We start from the raw sequence: 21,287 nt of genomic DNA, 5'->3' as shown, positions 1-21,287 counted from the left end.
CCCGGTCCGGTACGGGTGCGACACTGAGGGTTGCGATCCGTTGCCGGACATGAAAAAAAAAGACAAAAAAAAAAATATTAGCAAACTGAATCCATTAATGTATTAAAAAGTTCATTCATTGTGATCAACTGAGATTTATCCCAGGGATGCAAAGTTGGTTCAACATACACGAATCAATAAATGTGATACATCACATCAACAGAATGAAAGACAAAACCATAAGATCATTTTGACACACACAGAAAAAGCATTTGATAAAATTCAACATTCCTCCATGATAAAAGCCCTCAACAGATTAGGCAGAGAAGGAATGTACCTCAACACAATAAAGGCCATATATGACAAACTAACAGCCAAAATCATACAGAATGGGGGAAAAGCTTAGAGGAAAGCTGAAAGCTCTTCCTCTAAGAACTGGAGCAAGACAAGGATGCTCACTCTCTCCACTCTTATTCAACATGGTACTGAAAGTCCTAGCCAGAGCAATTAAGCAAGAGAAAGAAAGAGCATCCAAGTTGGAATAAAGGAAGTCAAATTGTCCCTATCTGCAGATGACATGATCTTATATAGAGAAAATCCTAAAAGCTCCACCAAAATCTCTTAGAACTGATAAACAAATTCAGCTAAGCTGCAGGACACAAGATCAACACAAAAATCTGTAGTGTTTCTATACACCAATAATGAGCAAGATGAAAAAATAATCAAGAATGCAATCCCATGTATAACAGCTACAAAAAAAAATACCTTGGAATTAATTTAATTAAGGAGGTGAAAAATCTCTGCAAGGAACCTAAAAAACACTGATGAAAAAAATTAAGGACACATAGAAATGGAAAGACATTCCATATTTATGGATTAGAAGAATTAATATTGTGAAAATGACAATACTACTAACAGTAATCTACAGATAGATTCAACGCAGTTCCTATCAAAATACCAATAATATTCTTCAGAAATAGAAGAAAAAATCCTAAAATTCTTATGAAACCACAAAAGACCCCAATTCAATCCTGAGAAAAAGGAACAAAGCTGGAGGCATCACACTATCTGACTTCAAAATATACTACAAAGCTATAGTAACCAAAACAGCATGGTCCTAGCATAAAAACAGACACAGAGACCAATGGTACAGAGAATACAGAAATAAAGCCATGTATTTACAGCCAACTGATTTTTGATAAAGGCACCAAGAGCATACATTGGGGAAAGGAGAGCCTCTTCAATAAATGGAGCTGGGAAAACTGTATAGACAAATACAGAAGAATAAAACTAGATCTCTATCTCTCATCGTATACAAAATTGAACTCAAAATGGACTAAAGACTTAAATTTCAGATCCAAAACTATGAATCTACTAGAAGAAAACATAGGGGAAACACTTCAGGACATCAGGGTCTGCAAAGACTTTATGAAGAGGAACTCAAAAGCACAGACAACAAAAGCAAAAGTAGACAAATGAGATTATATCAAACTAAAAAGCATCTGTACAGAAAAAGAAACAATCATCAGAGTGAAGAGGCAACCTGCAGAATGAGAGAAAATAGTTGAAAACTATGCATCCAACAAGGGATTAATATCCAGAATATATGAGGAATTCTAACACCTCTATAGCAAGAAAACAAATAATTTGACCAAAAAATCAGTAAATGAGCTGAATAGACATTCCTTTTAAAAAGACATACAAATGGCCAACAGGTATATTAAAAATGCTCAACATCACTAATCATCAGAGAAATGCAAATCAAAACCATAATGAGATATCATTTCACCCCAGTTAGGATGGCTATTATCAAAAAGACAGAAAATAAGTAAGCCGGCAAGGATACAGAGAAAGGGGAACTCTTATACACTGTTGCTGAGAATGTAAACTAGTACAACCATTATAGAAAACAGCCTGGAGGTTCCTCAAAAAACTAAAAATAGAACTACCATATGATCCAGCAATCCCACTACTGGATACATATACAAAAGAAAGGAAATCAGTATATCAAAGAGATATTTGCACTCCCATGTTTATTGCAGCTCTGTTCACAATAGTCAAAATATTGAATCAACCCAAATATCCATCAACAGATGAATGGGTAAAAAATTGTGGAATATATTCACAATGGAGTACTATTCAGCCGTACAGAAGAATGAATCCAGTCATTCATGACAACATGGATGAGCTTGGAGGACATCATGTTAAGTGGAGTGAGCTAGGAACAGAAAGAGAAATACCACCTGTCCTCACTCGTATGTGGAAGCTAAGAAAGTTGCTCACATAGAAGTGAAGAATAGAATGGTGGTTACCAGAGGCTAGAAAGGGTAGGGGGAAAGGGAATAGTGAGAAGTTGGTTATAGGATACAAAAGTAAAAATAGATAGGAGGAAAGGTATCTAGTGTTCTATAGCACTGTAGGGTGACTACAATTAACAACAATTTATTGTATAATTTCAATTAGCTAGAAGAGAGAATTTTGAATGTTTCCAACCCAAAGAAATGATGAATGCTTAAGGTAATGGGAAAAAACCAGTATTTACCAGGGTATCAGAGGATGAGGGAGGGAGAGAGGGAAGGATGCATAGGCAGAGCACAGAGGATTTTTAGGGCAGCAAAACTATTCTCTATGATACTGTAATGGTGAATACATGACATGCACTTGGCAAAACCCATAGAACTGTACAATACAAAGAGGGAACCCTAATGTAGAATTAAGTTAATAATAACATATCAATATTGATTCGTAATTGTAACAAATGTGCCACAATAATGTAACATGTCAACAATAGGAGAAACCATGTATGTTGTGGGGGAGGGTATGGAAACTGTCTGTACTTCCTGCTTAATTTCTCTGTAAAACTAAAACTGCTACAAAAATAAATTTTTTTAAAAAGTCAATTACTAAAAAATAAATAAATTAATTAATTAATTAAACTAAAACTGCTACAAAAATAAATTTTTTTAAAAAGTCAATTACTAAAAAATAAATAAATAAATAAATAAATAAAATAAAAAGTCAATTACTTTTTACATACCAGCAATGAACACATGGCATTTGAAAGAAAAACATAATTCCACTTGCATTAGCAATTCCCAAAATGAAATACTTAGGTATAAATCTAACAAAATGTTTACAGAATACATATGAGGAAAATTACAGAATTTTGATGAAGGAAATCAAAAAACTAAATAAATGGAGAAATATTTCATGTTCATGGATAAGAAGACACAATAATGTCAAGATGTCAGTTCTTCTATTGATCTATAGATTCAATGCAATCCCAATTAAAATTCCAGCAAGTTATTTTGCAGATATCAACAAACTGATTTTAAACTTTATATGGAGAAGCCAAAGACCCAGAATAGACAACACAATATTTAAAAAGAATAAAGACATGACCTAACTTCAAGACATACTGTAAAGCTACAGTAATCAAGACAGTGTGGTATTGGCAAAAAAAAAAAAGTAGATAAGTAAATCAATGGAACGAAATAGAGAGCCCAGAAATAGACCCACATAAATACAGTCAACTGATCTTTGACAAAAGAGCAAAGGCAATAAAATAGAGCAAAGATAATCTTTGTCGCTGGACTAAGTTGACATCCACATGCAAAATAATAATAATAATCTATGCACACACGTTTCACTCTTCACAAAAATTAACTCAAAATTCATCACAGACCTAAATGAAAAAACAAACCTACAAAATTCTTAGAAGATAACACAGAAGAAAATCCAGATGACCTTGGGTTTGGTGATAACTTTTTAGATGCAATACTGAAGGTAATGATCCATGAAAGAAACAACTGAAGAAGTAAAAAGACCTGTGGTTGTCACAGATTAGGGGGCAGGGAGGGACGAATAGGTGCAGCATAAAGGATTTAGGGTGGTGAAAATACTCTGTATGACACTCTAACGGTGGACACATGTCATCATGCATTTGTTCAAACCTGCAGAATGTCGGCCACCAAGAGTGAGCCCTAATAAATAAACTATGGACTCCAAGTGATGATGATGTGTCAATGTAGGCTCATCAGATGTGACAAATGTACTACTCTGGTGGAGAATGCTGATGATGGGGGAGACTACGCATGTGTGGGGTACAGTGAACTCTACACTTAATGGTTCAGATGATAAAGTTTACAATATGTGTTTTTTTCCACCTAAATAAAAAAAAGGGGTGGAAAAAATTATAAGGTTCCTGATAAATCACAAATCAAGTTTGTATTATGACCAGGAAAAATTTCTTCACAAAATTCAAAACATCTAAATTAATTTTAATAATTTTGAGCACTATCCAAATATAATAACACAGTCAAGACAAAGGACACTTCCAAAGTAATTTGGCAATGACCTATAATTTGGGTCAAGTCAAACATTCAAAACAAAAAATAATAAAGAAAATAGACTGATCCTATTGTGCACTGGGGATATTCTCCAAAAGTTCATCTGTAAGTTAGCCATTTAGTGATCATGTTTCTCATTTGGTTAGACCCCCAAACCAGATCACAGAAGTCTCTTAACTTTATTGTTTACCTAAATAAAGTTCTCTGCATCCTAGAAAAGGAGGAGGGACAGAAGGAGGGGGAGGGGGAGGGGCAGAAGAAGAAATCTGTTCATTAAGGATATCTTAAGAAGTGAAAATACAAACTGCAAACTGGGAGATAATATTGCGACACATTTAACTGAGAAAGAATTAGAAATAAGAATATACTGTGTAAAGTATTCCTACAAAGCAGTATGAAAAAGACACAACAATAGCTGAAATGACAAAAGACACAAATAGGCATTTCACAGAAAAGAAAATGCAAATGGAATATACATGTGAAGAGATAATGTAGTTCACAAGAAATCAAGGAAATACAAATTAAGAATGCAAGATGATAACGTTTTCAGCTTTTAACTGGCAAAATTAATTCTGACAATACAAAATGTTGGAGAGAATGTGGATTAGTCAAATCTCTTATACATTGCTGGTGGGAGATTAAATTACTACAACTAGCTTTTCCTGTGGGAGTCTCCAGGTTGACAGGAGCGTGGCCTTCTCTTCTGTCCTGCTTGGCATGTGCTCCTCCACTGATAACTGTGTACTCCAAATAGGGGGAGTCATCTGGCAAAAATGTCACTTTTCCAGCTGTATTGAAGGCTCCCATTTAACCCGATATTATGAATTTTGTTCACATCAACTTGTGCAAAAACAACAATAAATTAGAAGGTTGTCAGATAGGCGCTGAGTATTAGGGTAAGAGCAGAGCTGTGGCTTGAATTCCCAGAATTCCAGGTAGTGAGACTTACCATTTTGGCTGGGGCACTTTTGGAAATACATGCTGTGGAGGCTGCATGTTTGCACCAACCAAAACCTGGCACCGATGGCACCACAGAGTGAATACAACCCAAAAGTGATACACCATCGGCTCTGCCCTGGCTGCTTTGGCCTTCCTGGAGCTGGTAATGTCTAAAGGTCATCATATTGAGGAAGTTCCTGAACTACCTTTGGTGGTCGAAGATAAAGAAAACCAAGAGAGGCTGTTTTGCTTCTTAAGATACTTAAGGCCTGAAATGATATCAAAAAAATCTATGTCTTTCACCAAATGAAAGCTGGCAAGGGCAAAATGAGAAACCATCCTATCCAGTGCAGGAGACCCTGCATTGTCTATAATGAGAATGATTGTATCATCTAGGCCTTCAGAAACATCCCTGGAATTACTCTGCTTAATGTAGGCAAACTGAACCTTTTGAAACTTGCTGCTGATGGGCAAGTAGGGTGTTTCTGCCCTTGGACTGAAAGTGCTTTCTGGAAGTTAGATGAACACTACTTCATGTAATCTACTTCCCTGAAGGGTGACTATAACCTTCCCATGCACAAGATGATAAATACAGACCTTAACAGAATTTTGAAAAGCCCAGAAATCCAAAGAGCCTCCTGAGCACCACACAAGAAGATTCATTGCAGGGTCCTGAAGAAGAATCCACTGAAAAACCTGAGTATAACCTTCCCATGCACAAGATGATAAATACAGACCTTAACAGAATTTTGAAAAGCCCAGAGATCCAAAGAGCCTCCTGAGCACCACACAAGAAGATTCATTGCAGGGTCCTGAAGAAGAATCCACTGAAAAACCTGAGAATCATGTTGAAGCTAAACCCCCATGCAAAGACCATGCACCAGAACACCATTCTTTGCCAGGCCAGGAATCACAAACTCTGGGTGGGTAAGGCAGCAGCAGCACTAAAGGCCAAATCAGATGAGAAGTGGGTTGCAGGCAAGAAGCCTGTGGTGGGGGAGAAAGGAAAGAAGGCTATTGGTGTTAAGAAGCAGAAGAAGCCTTTGGGAAAAAAGGCTGTACCAAGAAACTGGCCGCTGAAAAGAAGCCAGCAGAACTGTGGTGGGGGAGAAAGGAAAGAAGGCTATTGGTGTTAAGAAGCAGAAGAAGCCTTTGGGATAAAAGGCTGTACCAAGAAACCGGCCGCTGAAAAGAAGCCAGCAGAGGCCTTTGGGAAAAAAGGCTGTACCAAGAAACTGGCCGCTGAAAAGAAGCCAGCAGAAAAGGAACCTTCCACAGAAGAAAAGAAATCTGCTGCATAAACTCTTAAATTTGTTTACTTCATAAAAGTCAAACCATTCAGACAGCTTATTTTGAATGAAGATCTGATCAAAGAGGCAGTGAGAAAAAGAAAATCAGTACGACTATTTTGAAAAGCAATTTGGCATTATTGTTATCCTGTAAATTTGAACATTTGCATATTCTGTGACCCACCAATCTCATTTTCCAGCAAGGGAAGCAAATATATGATCAGACATTTTTATATGTTCATCATGGCACTGTTAGTAATAGCATTAAATAACTGAAAATAATCCAGTTGTTCAGGAACAGGAGAATGAATAAATAAATTACAGTTTATTCACCTAAACAAATGGACTGAGCTATATGCAACATGTATGAATATAAGTAAATGCTGGGAGAGAGTAAATTCTAGAAGATATATGATATGATTGTCCTTTTTATAAAGAGCAAAAATAAGTCTAAGTCATATGTTATTTAAACATGCATACATATATGCTAAAAATTTTTTAAATAACCAGGGAGTGAAAAACACAAGATTCAGGATAATAGGTATCTGCGAGGGGAAACAGTGGGATAGCAACGGGGAGAAACACACAGGTAGTTGTAAATTACTAGCGATATGCTAATTCTTAGGTTGGGCTGTCAGTTCACACATGTTCATTACATTATTAAATAAATAATATAAGGAAAATAAAAGTGAGCCATGGGCGGATCATTAATTTTTAATATTTAGGGAAAAACACAATGAGATGTCTTTTTTTTCATTCAGGTCATCAGTACAAATTAAAAAATAAATTTTTGATAGTATCAAGTATTGTTGAGGTTTGGGGAAATAGATGCTTTTGTACACTTATTGATGGGAACATAAACTGGTTCAATGAAATTGAAGAGCATTTTGAAGTCTCTATTAAAACTACAGAAATATGCATAGCATCTGACTCAGCAACTCAATTTTACAGTATTTTCTCTAGAGATAACACTTTAACATTCTACGAAGAGGCAGGTAAATGAATGTTCACTGCAGTGTTGTTTATAACAGTGAAAACGGGTACAACTTTTAAATGTCCATTAGTAGGAAAGTAGAATATCTTAAGTATGGTATATCCATGAATTGGATACTACGTAGCATTACATAAGAATGTAGAAATCCACATGATCTACCATAAAACGATCTGAGACATATTGTTGAGTGGCAGATGTCACTTACAGAACAACAGACACAGTATGACACCATTTCGAGCATACTGTTCAAAGCACGGTCCCACCCCCCACACCTACCCACAGCTCTGCTCAGCTGCTCACCAGTAACATTTGCAGGGGCCAAAGAAAGAGTGAAAATGGAGGCCCACATATTATATGTTTAGGATTATGGACTGTGCTCTGTCAGCAATGAGCACTGCATCATGAGTGACAGGAGCACGCATGCATTATTCAATAAATTTTCTCTGTGTGTTTGTAATATTCAGGCCCACTAAGCATGCAGTCCAGGTCAAGGATACCTTTTGTCCAAGTCGAAGGTGGATTGCACCCAGACATACCCTTCTTCTCACCACCATAAAATGAGTCAATACTATACATATTCTATCGGTGTATATATATATAGAGAGAGAGAATTTAATGCATAGAATTTTCAACCTAATAATAGTGGTTATTTCCTCTGGGAAAGGGTAGGGGAGACCAGGATTATGTCAGATGAGGTATAAAAGAATTATTTGGATCGTGGTCTAAGATGCTTCAGCCACACTTATAAAGTTTTGAATTTAAGGTATAGCTTGTTATTAACAGCAATTTTTAAAAAGAAATTTAAACATTCATCGTTTTATGAACAAGGGAACTCCGTTGGGGAGATGACAGGAGTAACTTTGTTCTTTTACACAGACGGTCCCTGACTTACAATGATTCAACTTGGTTATGGGTTTATTGGGGGTGTTAAATGCCTTTCCACTGAAGATACTTTCAACTTAAGATGGGTTTATCGGGATGTAACCCCTTCATGAGTCGAGGAACATGTGTGCATTCACCACGCGTGTTGATGCCTGACACTCCGCATGCAGACTCGGATGGAAATGGAGGGTACACCAAGTAGGTATGGAGTCTGTACGTGTGTGCGTGTGTGTGTGTGTGTGGTGTGTGAGCAATGGATGCGGGAGTATAGGAAAGACCGTGCACAGGACTTTTCTTATGTAGGGAGACTACACTGATAAGTAATTGCTGACTGTCACAGGCAGCTGTTTAGTGAGGTCTTATCTCTTTATCCCCTTAGGTATGGCTTTCAGTTGATGGTGGCAACACTTTTGAATTAATCGCTGACTTTCATGATGATATCATAAAGAATACTTATCATAGTTTTTATACTTCAGATATTACTTTTGTTTCTGAAAGTGGAAAGGTTTACTTGACAAAGGCAGGTAAGGATTTTGCTTTTATGGGTGTAAGCACTACAGTGGGCTGGGGATTAGAAGATCTATGAAATATCTGCCTTATTAATCAGCTAACCCGAAAGTCTCCAACCTATTGGGGGTGATGGATTTGTAGAATCGACAGAAGTTGGATTCTGTGAACAGCCCTGAATAAGGGGAACTCTGGCTCACCATGCTTATGTTCTTATTTTCAATTTCAGTGATGTTTTACTTTCCCAAAAGCCATATAATAAAAGCCACCACTTATCAAGCCACAATTGTGCTCAGCATGTTATCATCTCATTCAATATTCACAACAACTGGGCTGAAGTAGATAATGTCAGCTTACTTTTGCTGATTAAATTGATGCAACCAGGGTCACACAACTTGTAAAAGGCAACGTTATGTGAATGACATACTGCTCTCCATCTCCTCGCTTTGGTAATCGTATCATTTCATTGATCAAGTCTACATAGCTCCTCTCAGTTTATTTGCATAGTGAAAGAAACAGTAAATATTGATTGACCTTAATGATAGTTGCCCATTCCTTTTGGATGCACTTGAATTTTGCTAACCATTCTATGGACTTGCTACGGATTACCAGTACCACAATATCTACCAGGCGTACGCAGACATCTGTGAATTCGTTAAGTATGCAACTCAGTCCCAGAATCCCACTTCTATATTCTATTTCCTAGGGATATTTCTGGTAAAAATACTGTATCCGTTTTGACCTGGCAGGAAATTTAATTCCACTCAGCGTGTTTCACCTGAAGAGCCTTTATAAGGGACTATTTGTAGAGTTGTGGTCAGTGCTAAAGGAACCAACAATGATACTAAAATATTCAGAGTCTAGCAATGGAAAAAAGCCATTACACTCCCTTTGCTTAAAGGGGTAAGATGATAGGGATGGATAGGTAGATAAGATAGATAGCATTGCCTGAGTCCAGTCAAAGCTGGAATGGAGAGGTAGCACCCTATAAAAAGTATTGTCTAGGAGGCTCCCAACCACTGTCAGAACTGTACGCTCAAGGCAGGGAGAAAGAGCGTAAAAACTACCTGGACTTCTCTCTCCTTCCCCTTTCTTATCTCCTGCTCCTGCCTTTCATTTGCCAAACCCACGAGAGGTAGCACCCTATAAAAAGTATTGTCTAGGAGGCTCCCAACCACTGTCAGAACTGTACACTCAAGGCAGGGAGAAAGAGCGTAAAAACTACCTGGACTTCTCTCTCCTTCCCCTTTCTTATCTCCTGCTCCTGCCTTTCATTTGCCAAACCCAGTCAGAAGTCAGCTGGAAACAGAGCACGAGGATTGCAATTCATAGGGATCAGCCTTCCAGTGCACCAAATAGGGAAGAGAAAGTCTGAGGATGGATCTGCAGGAATGGACAAATAATAAACAGCACATGCTGTGAAACAAAAATCAAAATAGACTAAGCAAGGTTTCTTGGGAAGCAGTAAAAATAATTAACACACCTTCCAGTGCACCAAATAGGGAAGAGAAAGTCTGAGGATGGATCTGCAGGAATGGACAAATTAATAAACAGCACATGCTGTGAAACAAAAATCAAAATAGACTAAGCAAGGTTTCTTGGGAAGCAGTAAAAATAATTAACACGTAAGAAAACTAAACTGGTGATATAAATTATAAATTATTATAAATTATAAACTATGAAAACATGTCCAAATGTAGAACAAATGAACAAATAAGTGGAAAGTATCTGAAGTAGCAAATGTAGATGCTAAATTAAGAAATTGCAAATTATAGGAATTTTCAGTGATGAACAGAGATGGTGGGTATATGTTTCTCTATTTTATCTACAGTTCTTGGCACATTTTAGCCCTCTTATATGAAGGGATGGATGAATGAATGAATGAATATTAAAAAATAGGAAGAGTAAAGCAAACTGAAATCAGTAAGACATTAATATTTTAAACTAAAAGCAAAGCAAACAAATAATAAAAGCACAAACACTCTTCTAAATTATTTGAAATCAAAAATATAAATCAATTTTAAAAGGAAAAAAATCAAGCCAGCCTTGGATTCTTCTGTTCCAATAATGAATACTACATATTCTTATATAGACCCTTCAAAGAAAAATATTATTACCTAACAATTTGGAAACCAGTTCAACTCGTTCCTCACATGCAAAGTCAACAGGAGGATATTGTAAACAATATATTTCATCCAATCTAAGATTCCACTGGTTGTTAAGATGCACTTTGTTCTACTAACAGAAAGAAAAGCCCTTCCAATTAAACTTTAACACAGTGTTTTAATTGTGATCCTAGATGATATATGAATTACTGTGGCATATGCCCCCTGCCTGTAGTTACATTGCTTGGTCTATGATAAGACAATGGTTTCCCATGTATCTCAGTAGTAAAACATAATGCAATTTTCATCTACCTGTGGGTTTCTTCCTTTCTTATGTCTTATAAAATACTTAGTGTTGTTCTGTAAGGACAACTTTGGCTTTGTTGATAAATATATGTACTGCTGCTTTGTTTTTTTCTCTCGCTGTACCCACAACAACTTTGTTTCAATGCCAAATTATAATGTAATATTTTTGAAGGCATTTTAAGCAGCAATAAAACTCAACATGGATTGCACCAGTGATTTAAGAAACTCAGTTAAAGTAATGACAGTGTGAACAGCTGAGACAAAGTACATACATGTGCAGGCCATTGACCGCTATGGCGTGGGTGCCACCTGGTGGACAAAGATTGTAAGACACATAAATTATAAGATGTGTCTCAATTTCTAAGGTGTTAATATGTGAAACCAGTGTATCCTTACCATGTTTATCGATGACATATGGCATATTGAGCCCTAGTAAGTATATCGGCATTGAAAATCTCACTGAACAATAAGGAAAAAACCCTGACTGTGTCTTTTTGAGGAAATAATTATAAATATTATTGATACCAAAAAACCAAGGTTTTCCATCCCTAAAAGGTAATCCAAAATATTATTTCTTTATCTGAGTATAAATATGCAAAATTGAACTATAAGGAACAATACTAGAAGGAATCAATTGAAGTGCTATTGTAGAAGAAATTTTAAATTGGTAAAGTTAAATCTTTAATCCATCAAAGTCAAGGTGAGAGTATAAAGGAACATTCCATGTAAAGGAATTAAGATGTAGTGTTGAAATTTATGGCACACATAGTATGCCGTAGCTAAAATATGTTTCCTAGGGGTGACTCATTGATGATAAGACCATAAAGGTCAACTGAAACTAGTTTTCTGTTTGAGTCAAGCTAAAGAATTTCATCATGTCATCGAAGTATTATTAACCTGATCATATTTGTATTTTAGAAAGATAATGTGGGGGATATATTGGAAAATGTGAGATTTCAGGCAGACTGATGTATTTATAGAATATTTTAAAAGTTTAAGAGAATGATGAGGATCTGATTTAGAAAAAGTGGTTATAGGTATGGAAAGAAGAGTGGTTAATTATGAATGAATCAATAGGTGTTGGTGGGTGATTGGATGTGAAATAGTAGGAAGCAGGTAAAGTCAAGCATCATACATAGGGCAATTGGATAAGTAGTGATACAATGAACATTATCCATAGAACACAGTGTCCAAGGGATTCTATTTCTAATTGTGATACAACCTTGCTGCTGAGAATAACAAAAATAGTTAGATTAAAAAAATTTTTTTAATTGAAAACCTGTAAAGATAGTAAAAACAACCAGGCCAAAATCTAAGGGAAAACAGGAAGTCAGAGAGATAAACAGGGCACACAAGCACCTAAGTTTTTTTGCCCTGAAGAAATTTACAAATCCCTGCAGACTCAGGTTTTGAATTTGGTGAACTCATGAAGAATTAGGGCCCAGAGTCCACCCAAGGTGGTGAGAATGTTAGAGGCATGCCCTACCAAAGCCAGAATCTCAGTGAGCTCTACTCTTAGGATAGGGCTGAACCAGAAGGAAATTCATACACAGTCTCACATACATCCCCAAGGAATGCAGCAAAGTTGTCTTGCTAAGTGGGTAGAGAAAAAAAGAAAAGAGAAAAGACTTGTCTGAGACATTGTGGCCAGTGGAAGGCTTCAACAAGATTTGCATTGTCTGGGTGGTCCAGAAAATCTTCTGTGGAGATTTGTTTCTGGTAGTATCCCAGAAACCTGGAAAAAGAAAATACAGTGTCTCACCAGAGGAAGACATCATCCTAGGCCTCAAAAATGTCCCCCCAAAGTTTTCAAAGATAGTGATTGGTATAAAAGCAACCAATATAAAAGGATACAAAGCACCATAAATGAGATAGCACAGGAAAAATAGACAGGAAAAACAACCCCTCCCTCCCACCCCCTTAAAAAGCAACTGTCCGAATTACTAAACAGAAGTTTTTTAAAAAGATTATATTTACAGTGTCTCACAAAATAAAAGGCATTTTGAGAATATCTGCAGGGAACAGGAGAAAACTACACTCTATACCCTAAGTGAATCAATGTGCAGTATATGCATGTATTGAAACAACGCACTGTACCCCACGAAATGTACAATATTTTTAAAAAGTTTTCTAAAAGGTGACCTAATAAATGAAAAGTATGAAAATAATCTTTTGGTAATGAAAAATACAATACCAAAACCAAATCATGAATCAAAAGTTTAACAACCCTTAGAACATTGACACAAAAATCCTAACAAAACTATTAGCTCATTAAATCCAGCAATAAACATAAAAAAATTATATCATGACCTAATTGGATTTATACCAGGATTCCGTGATGCCTTAGCATCAGAAAATGAATCAGTGCAGTATATTACAGATTACAGGAGGAATAAATCCTATGATCATCTCATTAGGTGCAGAAAAATATTTGATAAAACTCAATATTCATTCATGATTTTTAAAAAAAAGTCTTAGCAAACCAATAATATAAGGTAACTTCATGGTTAAGAATATCCAGGAGGGAAAAAAAAAATATAGCAAATATCTGCTCAGATCTCATAGTAACACCTTGCAATCTTTTGCTTTGTAATCAGGAGCAAGACGAATACATGCTATCACTACATGTATTCATCATTGTATTAGGGGGCCAAATTATCCTAGAAAGGCAAGAACAATATGATGTAGGTTCAATAAACAATATGATATAGGTCAAGTTTCCAATGCATGAATTTTGGTCCACGTATTGGAAACTTAACTTCCACTGTAACAATGTTAAGAGGGTGGGAAATCCAATTACGGTATTTGAAAGGTGGGGCCTTTGAGAGGTGATTGGTTCATGAGGACTGTGCCCTGCGAGTGGATTAATGCATTAATGGTTTAATGAGTGGTCATGGGCATGGTTATGATGGCTTTATAAGGAAAGCAAGTGAGAAGGTAAGCTCTTACTTTTACTCAGGCCATTCTTGCCATGTGACACCCTGCATTGCTGTAGAGAGCCACAACCAAGAAAAGGGCCCTCATCAGCTGCATTCCCTGGACTTTGGACTTCCCAGCCTCCAAAACTGTAATAAATAAATTTCAATTCTTCATAAATTACCCAGTTTCAGGTATTCTGTTATAAGCAACAGAAATGGACTAAATAGATCATTGAAGGCTAAGAAAGAATGAGGTACTGTATTAGTCCATTTTGTATTGCTATAACAGAATGCCTGAGACTGGGTAATTTATAAAAAATGGAGATTTATTTGGCTTACCGCGGGGGCAACGCCGAGGGTTGCAATCCCGTTGCCGGTCCCGGTCCGGTACGGGGGCGACACTGAGGGTTGCGATCCGTTGCCAGACACGGAAAAAAGACAAAAAAAAAAAAAAAGAAGGCTTGGTAGTATCCGCATGTTTGTAGGTTCACTGAATGCCAGAGGTGTGGAGATATGGGAACCCCAATTTCAAAGGGTGCATGGAAAAGCCTAGGACCCAAGAAGAGATCTGTTGCAGGGGCATAGTCACCACAGAGAGCCTTCAGTAGAGCAATCTCAAGCATAAATGTGGGGTCGGAGTTGCAGCAGAGAACCCCCACCAGGGCCACCCCTAGTGGAGCTGTGGGAGTGGGACCACCATGGAGACACCAGAATTATAGAGCTACCAGAGTGGAACACAAGCCTGGGGGAGCTGAAACGTGGGCTGAACCCAGGAAAGCCATAGAGGTGGGGCTGCCTGAAGTCTTGGAGGCCCAACCCCTGCACCATGTGCAGAGGATGCCGAACATGGAGTCAAAGGAGATTATTCTCCAGCTTTAAGATTTAATACCTGCCCTGCTGGGTTGCAGACTTTCTTAGGACCTGTTACCCCTTCCTTTTGACCTATTTCTCCCTTTTTGAATGGGAATGTGTACTCTATCCTTGTCCCACCATTGAATCTTGGCAGTAGATAACTTGTTTGATTTCACAGATGAGACTGGACTTTTGAGCTGAAACAAGTTAAGACTTTGGAAATGGAATGAATGTATTTACATGTGAGAAGGACATGAACTTTGGGGGCCAGGGGTGGAATGATGTGGGTCAAATGTGGCCCTCAAAAGTTCATGTGTTGGACATTTGACCCCCGTTGTAACAGTGTTAAGAGGATGGGAAACCCAATTATGGTATTTCAAAGGTGGAGCCTTTATAAGGTGATTGGATTATGAGAACTGTGCCCTCATGAATGAATTAGCCCATTGATGGTTATGTGGGTGGTCATGGACATGGCTATGATGGTTTGATAAGGGTAGCAAGTGAGAAGCTTGGCTCTCTCTTGCTCAGGCCATTCTTGCCATGTGATACTCTGTTCACCAAGGGGCTCTGTAGAGTTCCCACCAAAAAAGACCTTCACCAGAAGTGTTCCCTGGACTTTGGACTTCCCAGCCTCCAAAACTGTAAGCAATAAATTTCATTCCTTTATAAATCACCCAGTTTGAGGTATTCTGTTATAAACAACAGAAACAGACTAATACATAATACATATATAAAAAGTATTGAAGAGGAAAAAACAAAGCTGTCGCTGTGACAGATGATGTGATTGTGAACATAGACAACCTGACGTCAGAGTGACTGGAGCAGAGTAGTCAGCAAAGAAAGTCACAGGAGATAAGGCCAGAGAGAGAACCAGAATCCAGACCATGGTAGCCCTTGGAAGGCATTGTAAAGACTGGTCGTACTCAGAGAGGTGGAAGCCATTGAGAGTTTTGATTAGGGGAAGAGAGGAAGTGACAACATTTTAAAAGTGTTATTTGGTTGCTCTTTTGAGAATAGACTAAAGGGAGCTATGAATCATGGAGACCAATTAGGAGGCACAAGAGAGATGACAGTGGATGTGTACGGGGTGATAGTTGTGACAACAGTGAGAAGCAGTTGGATTCTACATGCATTTTGGGGCTAGAGTCAATAGGATTTGCTGATGGATTAGATACAGGGTGTGAGAGAAAGAGAGGAGTTAAGAATGACACCAAGATTTTTGTATTGAGCAAGAAGAATAATGCAGTTGCTATTAATGAAGGTGAGAAAGGCTGAGGATGGAAGAGGTTTGCGGGAGGGTTAGGAGTTCAGTCGGAGATGAGTGCAGCTGGAGATGCCTGACCCACGTGGACCTGGAGCTGTTGGTAGGCAGTCAGACACGTGAGTCTGGACTTCAGGGAAGAGACCTAGATGGGCAATTTACATTTGGGAATCATCCACATAAAGATGGCTTTAAAATCCTAAAACTGAATGAGATCTCCAAAGATACTGACAGAAGGAATTTAAGAACTGAGTCCTAGGGGACTCCAGCGTTTAGGGGTCAGAGACAGGAGAATGAACCAGGAGAGACTGGGCTGACTGGGTGGGGCTGGGTGGGGAGGGGGTTAGAGGATGGGAAGGGTGGTTTGCAAAAGTCGGTCTTTCTCATCCCAGGACACGAACTTTCACTCTAGCTCCAGGCAGGGGAGGGGATGCTCTCTGGATCAGTGTCTGGCTAAGTGAAAGCTGCTGTCCTACCAGATTACTGAAGTACTTCTCAATGTGGTACCCTAAAGCATGAGAGAAACACAAGACACCCAATTTGGTTCAATATATTAATCCTAGTTGTACTAATGACCCACTGGTCTCTCCTGATAATCCCTCTTGCCATCCTAAGGGGTTTTTTCCCCTGCCTTCTACCTGATCAGGAATCTGATTTGCTGGTATCAGGAAGAGAAACCACTACCAGGGGGAACAAAACTCTTCCTCTAGATCTCTTCATTAAACATCCCTCCCTCTCTTCTGTCCTTAAGCTACTTCAGTGAACAGGTTCTGTAGTGACGTGGGGCCTGGAAAAGACTTTCCTGGGACTTAACAAAGACTAACCTATATTTTACTAATTCAGGAGTCTCAGAGCCCAACTCCTACCCCTTAGTTTAAATGAAGAAGTTTTTACAAGGTACAGTATTAAAAGTTTTCTAGTTGTATTATATCAATATCAAAAGACTTCTGTTTATTTCCTTATAGGATTAGAAAGATATAGTGAAATTGGAAATGTCGCTGATAAAATTTTCACATTATACTATGATCATTTGGGATTCATACATAAAATAACTCCAGGTCGCTTTGAAGCTGACAGGTCACTTGCAACCTCTAGAAATTCTAAAAGTATTTTTGGACAGGTCAGTGATATAATATGTTAAACAGATTGCTTTGTTTTAAGAATAGATGCCACATTTGATACACAGAATAGTGGGGAAATGGGAAAGTATTTTCCCTAGGACAAATTCTTATTAATGCACTTTGCTCTTTTTAGCTAGGGGAAAAACCTCCACCTATCAGGGAACATCTCCAAAATCATCTTCCAAGTCCCATACAGGGTTATATAATAGCTCCAACTCCACCCAGCATCTCTTCATGCAAATATGAGGATGCTTCAAAAAGTTCATGGGAATATGCATATTATCTTTTAATTCTATTTTTCCACAAACTTTTTGAAGTACCCTTGTATCTTCACAGCAGAACACCACCAGATATTCTAAGATAGTACCCCCAGCCCAGGCCCAGGTAGGACTGATTCTCTACCTCCCAAGGTGGGCCTTGAAAAAACATGAGTTCCGGTTTACCTTTCTTTGATATTAACCCTGCCCCCTAGTTTCTTCTTTTTCTAATGCCAACACCGAAAGGAGTTATTGTCTTCTTCACAGATGACACTAGCTACCAATCTTAAAAATAATTTTCATGTGTAATATGTCACTTGTGAAGGTATACATGCCTAAGCATTCACCACTGGGCATACAGTCAAATGAACACCCATCAATATATCACCAAAGAATCAAGCATTTTTGACTGGGACTGAATAAAACCTGCCATCTGACTTAAGGGAAATAGAACCAAAGATTAATCTAGTTTTGAAAGATCATTCCAATTACTGAGCCAAGTCTGTGGTTGAGAGGATGGTGTTTTAGCTTCCCCTGTCTGAGATGTGGGCAGAGAATGAGGGTGAGAACTTCCACGTTGACAGTAAGATGCCACCACATGACTCCCTCTGTGTCCGCCTCAGTCTGGGGTGTGGGTTCTGCACATGTACCAAGTGAATGACGTGATGGCAGATAGAACTTAACAAAAATCAGTTACCTCGATTTCTCACTAGCTTCACACTTTGTAGGAAGTGTCTTAGTTTTCTTATGTGAAAGTTTAAATTATTATTATTATTTTTTTTTCCCTTTGTAGGAAGTGTCTTAGTTTTCTTATGTGAAAGTTTAAATTATTATTATTATTTTTTTTTTCCCCTTTTTTCGTGTCCGGCAACAGATCGCAACCCTCAGTGTCGCGCCCGTACTGGACCGGGACCGGCAACGGGATCGCAACCCTCGGTGTTGCTCCCGCACCTCGCTCAGCCAGTGAGCGGGAACCGGTCTGTACGTGGGATCCGAACCCTCGGCGGGAGTGCCGCCGCGCTTCCCAAGCGGCGCACTATAGCAGTGTGCCACCGGGCTGGCCCGAAAGTTTAAATTATTAAAATAAAGAACATACCAGGATTTTCTACTCAGGACGAGTTTGAGGAACTCACGCTCAGCAATATCACCTCTCTCTCTACAAACAAGCCATGTCTGCATCCTCTCCAGATGAAAACGTCACTAGGTCTTACTGTGTGCCAGGCACCCTTTTGAGCTCGTAATCCTTATAACAACCATTTATCCCCACTTTACTTATGAGGAAAGTGAGGCACAGAGAGGCTGAGTAATCTACCCCAAATTACACAACTGGTTGGTTGTTGGAATCTGGCATCTATCCCAGGCAACTGGCGCCAGGGCCTGTGCTTTTAGCCGCTCTGCTGCCTCTCACTGGACTCGCATACACTTTTCATGGGATACTCTTGTGGCTCCAGGCAAGAGGGTCATGCAGAATTCTAAGTAATTTTCAACCTTTTCAATAATTTTCAAGAGTGCTTAAACCATTTGTTCAGTCCTGTGTTTATTTTCCTTGTAGCTATTTCCTACTCTCTCCTCTTCTCAGTGGGTTCCTAAAATTGAGACTAGGAAAAAAGGCATGACAGAAAATGGGCATTGGAGGCACTATTTAATGGGTACGCCCCCAACCAGTCTACACCATCTCCCACCCGCTCCTTGACTCATGTCAACAAAGTCAACTCTCCTTTGGGGCTAGTCCTCACCTCTCTTCTCATCCCTAAAAGTTCCCAAGGCTGGACAGGATCAGTAGTGGAGAAGTTTGTGTTGAATAGAAGACCAACGGGTATTTCACAGGCCCCTTCCTAAATAAAATTCCAAATAAGAACCCAGTTCTGGGCCGGATGGTCAACTCAGTTGGTTAGAGCATGGTGCTAACAGCAAGGTCCAGGGTTTGATCCCTGTACTGGCCAGCTGCCAAAAAACCAAAAATGAAAACAAACAAACAAATAAACAAAACACAAAGAACCCAGTTCTAAAATCTGCACCTCCAGACTCCTCACAGACACACAATGCAAGTTGACTTTATGTATACCTTCCACTCCAGCCATCTACAGAGTGCCCAGGAATCTTAACCTGAATATTCATTATCAGAATTTCTTCACCCCCTCAACAGAAAAATGCATTTTCCCTTGCACACACATGGATATTCAAACAGAACACGTGGAAATAGTACTCCAACTGATAAATAAAACAGTGCTGTTTTGATGTGAATCGGAAATAAATGTTACTTGAATTTTGTCATAATTGAAGTATAAAATGGTTTAAATACAATATTTTCTTTTTTTCCAATTCCAGGCTCCTGATATGGGCTTTGAGACTGCACTTGCTCCACAGTATATCACCTTAACTGAAATAATCTTTTTTGCATATGTACCTGAGAATGAGCCTCAGGAAACTATATACACCAAGAAATTCAACAATATTCACCATGGAAAAGTAATACACTCCAGGTAGATGGTGATTTGCCTCACGTTTATTTCGATTGCATACTTGTTTCTACATTTAAAATTGTGAGCCTACTTTTATGAGTAATTTTCTTGGTCAAATAGAGTAAGTCTTTTTTTAATACCTTGCAGGGCCAAACGGATTTACAGACTCCAAGTTGTCTTGCGTGATGTCCCAATTTTAGACATAGTGCCATTTACATCAGCACCATAAGGCCAAGCTATAGAAATGTGTGTCCCTTACCTTAAGTATCAAAAATGTTATGGGCTATACTGGGTACTGCTTATCCACAGTGTTCATTCACATGACAATTCTCGTATGTCCTAGAGACAAGCACACCTAATGTAGCGGAGGCCATCTTTCATAAAATATTGCATGACAGGGCATACAAAATTCTCAGGAATGTTTAACTTTAAGGTATCAGCAAGAGCCAATGACCCTTAAAGCTACCTTTAAGGACTTAAAAGCTCTCTTTTGAGAACAATATGACTTCTATAACTCCCAAATATAACAATCAAAAAAAGGAACAACTACAGATTACCAGAAACTCACTGTTGTGGTCTGAATGTTTGTCTCCCCCCAAAATTCATATGTTGAGATCCTAACCCCCCAAGGTGATGGTATTAGAAGGTGGGGCTTTTGGAGGTGGTTAGGTTACGAGGGCTGTGTCCTCATGAATGGGATTAGTGCTCTAATAAAAGAGACCCTCGGGAGCTAGCTAGGCACTTCCACCATGTGAGAACACACACAGAAAGCACCATCTATGAACCAGAAGATGGGCCGTCACCAGAACTAAATCTACTGGCACTTTGATCTTGGACTTCCCAGCCTCTGAAACTGTGAGAAATACATTTCTGTTGTTTATAGACTGCCCATTTTGTGGTATTTTATATAGCAGCCTGAATGTACTAAGACACTCACTCTGTCCCAAAGTGGTGGACCCTACTCTACCAGGTTGAAGTCTGTATATTATATGTATATTGGGCTGTCAATGCATATCTGTCCCATAGCCAACAACACCATGCACCATGAGGCAGAGATAAAGATGGG

General features: G+C 38.5%; 1 protein-coding gene and 1 pseudogene across 1 annotated transcript in view; both read left to right on the top strand.

Annotated features, from left to right (window-relative positions):
- CATSPERB (catsper channel auxiliary subunit beta) overlaps positions 1 to 20,242 on the top strand; it is a gene marked incomplete at its 3' end in the record, with an annotated part of 85,378 nt that extends 65,136 nt beyond the window's left edge. The window contains exons 14-16 of the mRNA XM_008588223.1: positions 8,812 to 8,956; positions 17,347 to 17,501; positions 20,088 to 20,242. Of these exons, the coding sequence (XP_008586445.1) occupies positions 8,812 to 8,956; positions 17,347 to 17,501; positions 20,088 to 20,242 (455 nt within the window). The remainder of the gene's footprint in view (positions 1 to 8,811; positions 8,957 to 17,346; positions 17,502 to 20,087) is intronic.
- On the top strand, positions 3,994 to 6,568 carry LOC103603654 (annotated as a pseudogene).
- Positions 20,243 to 21,287: the final 1,045 nt, after the last annotated feature.

The sequence above is a fragment of the Galeopterus variegatus genome, unplaced genomic scaffold, assembly GCF_000696425.1.
Source record: "Galeopterus variegatus unplaced genomic scaffold, G_variegatus-3.0.2 Scaffold4725, whole genome shotgun sequence".
Lineage (NCBI taxonomy): Eukaryota > Metazoa > Chordata > Mammalia > Dermoptera > Cynocephalidae > Galeopterus > Galeopterus variegatus.
This window is presented reverse-complemented; position numbering and strand designations above follow the sequence as displayed.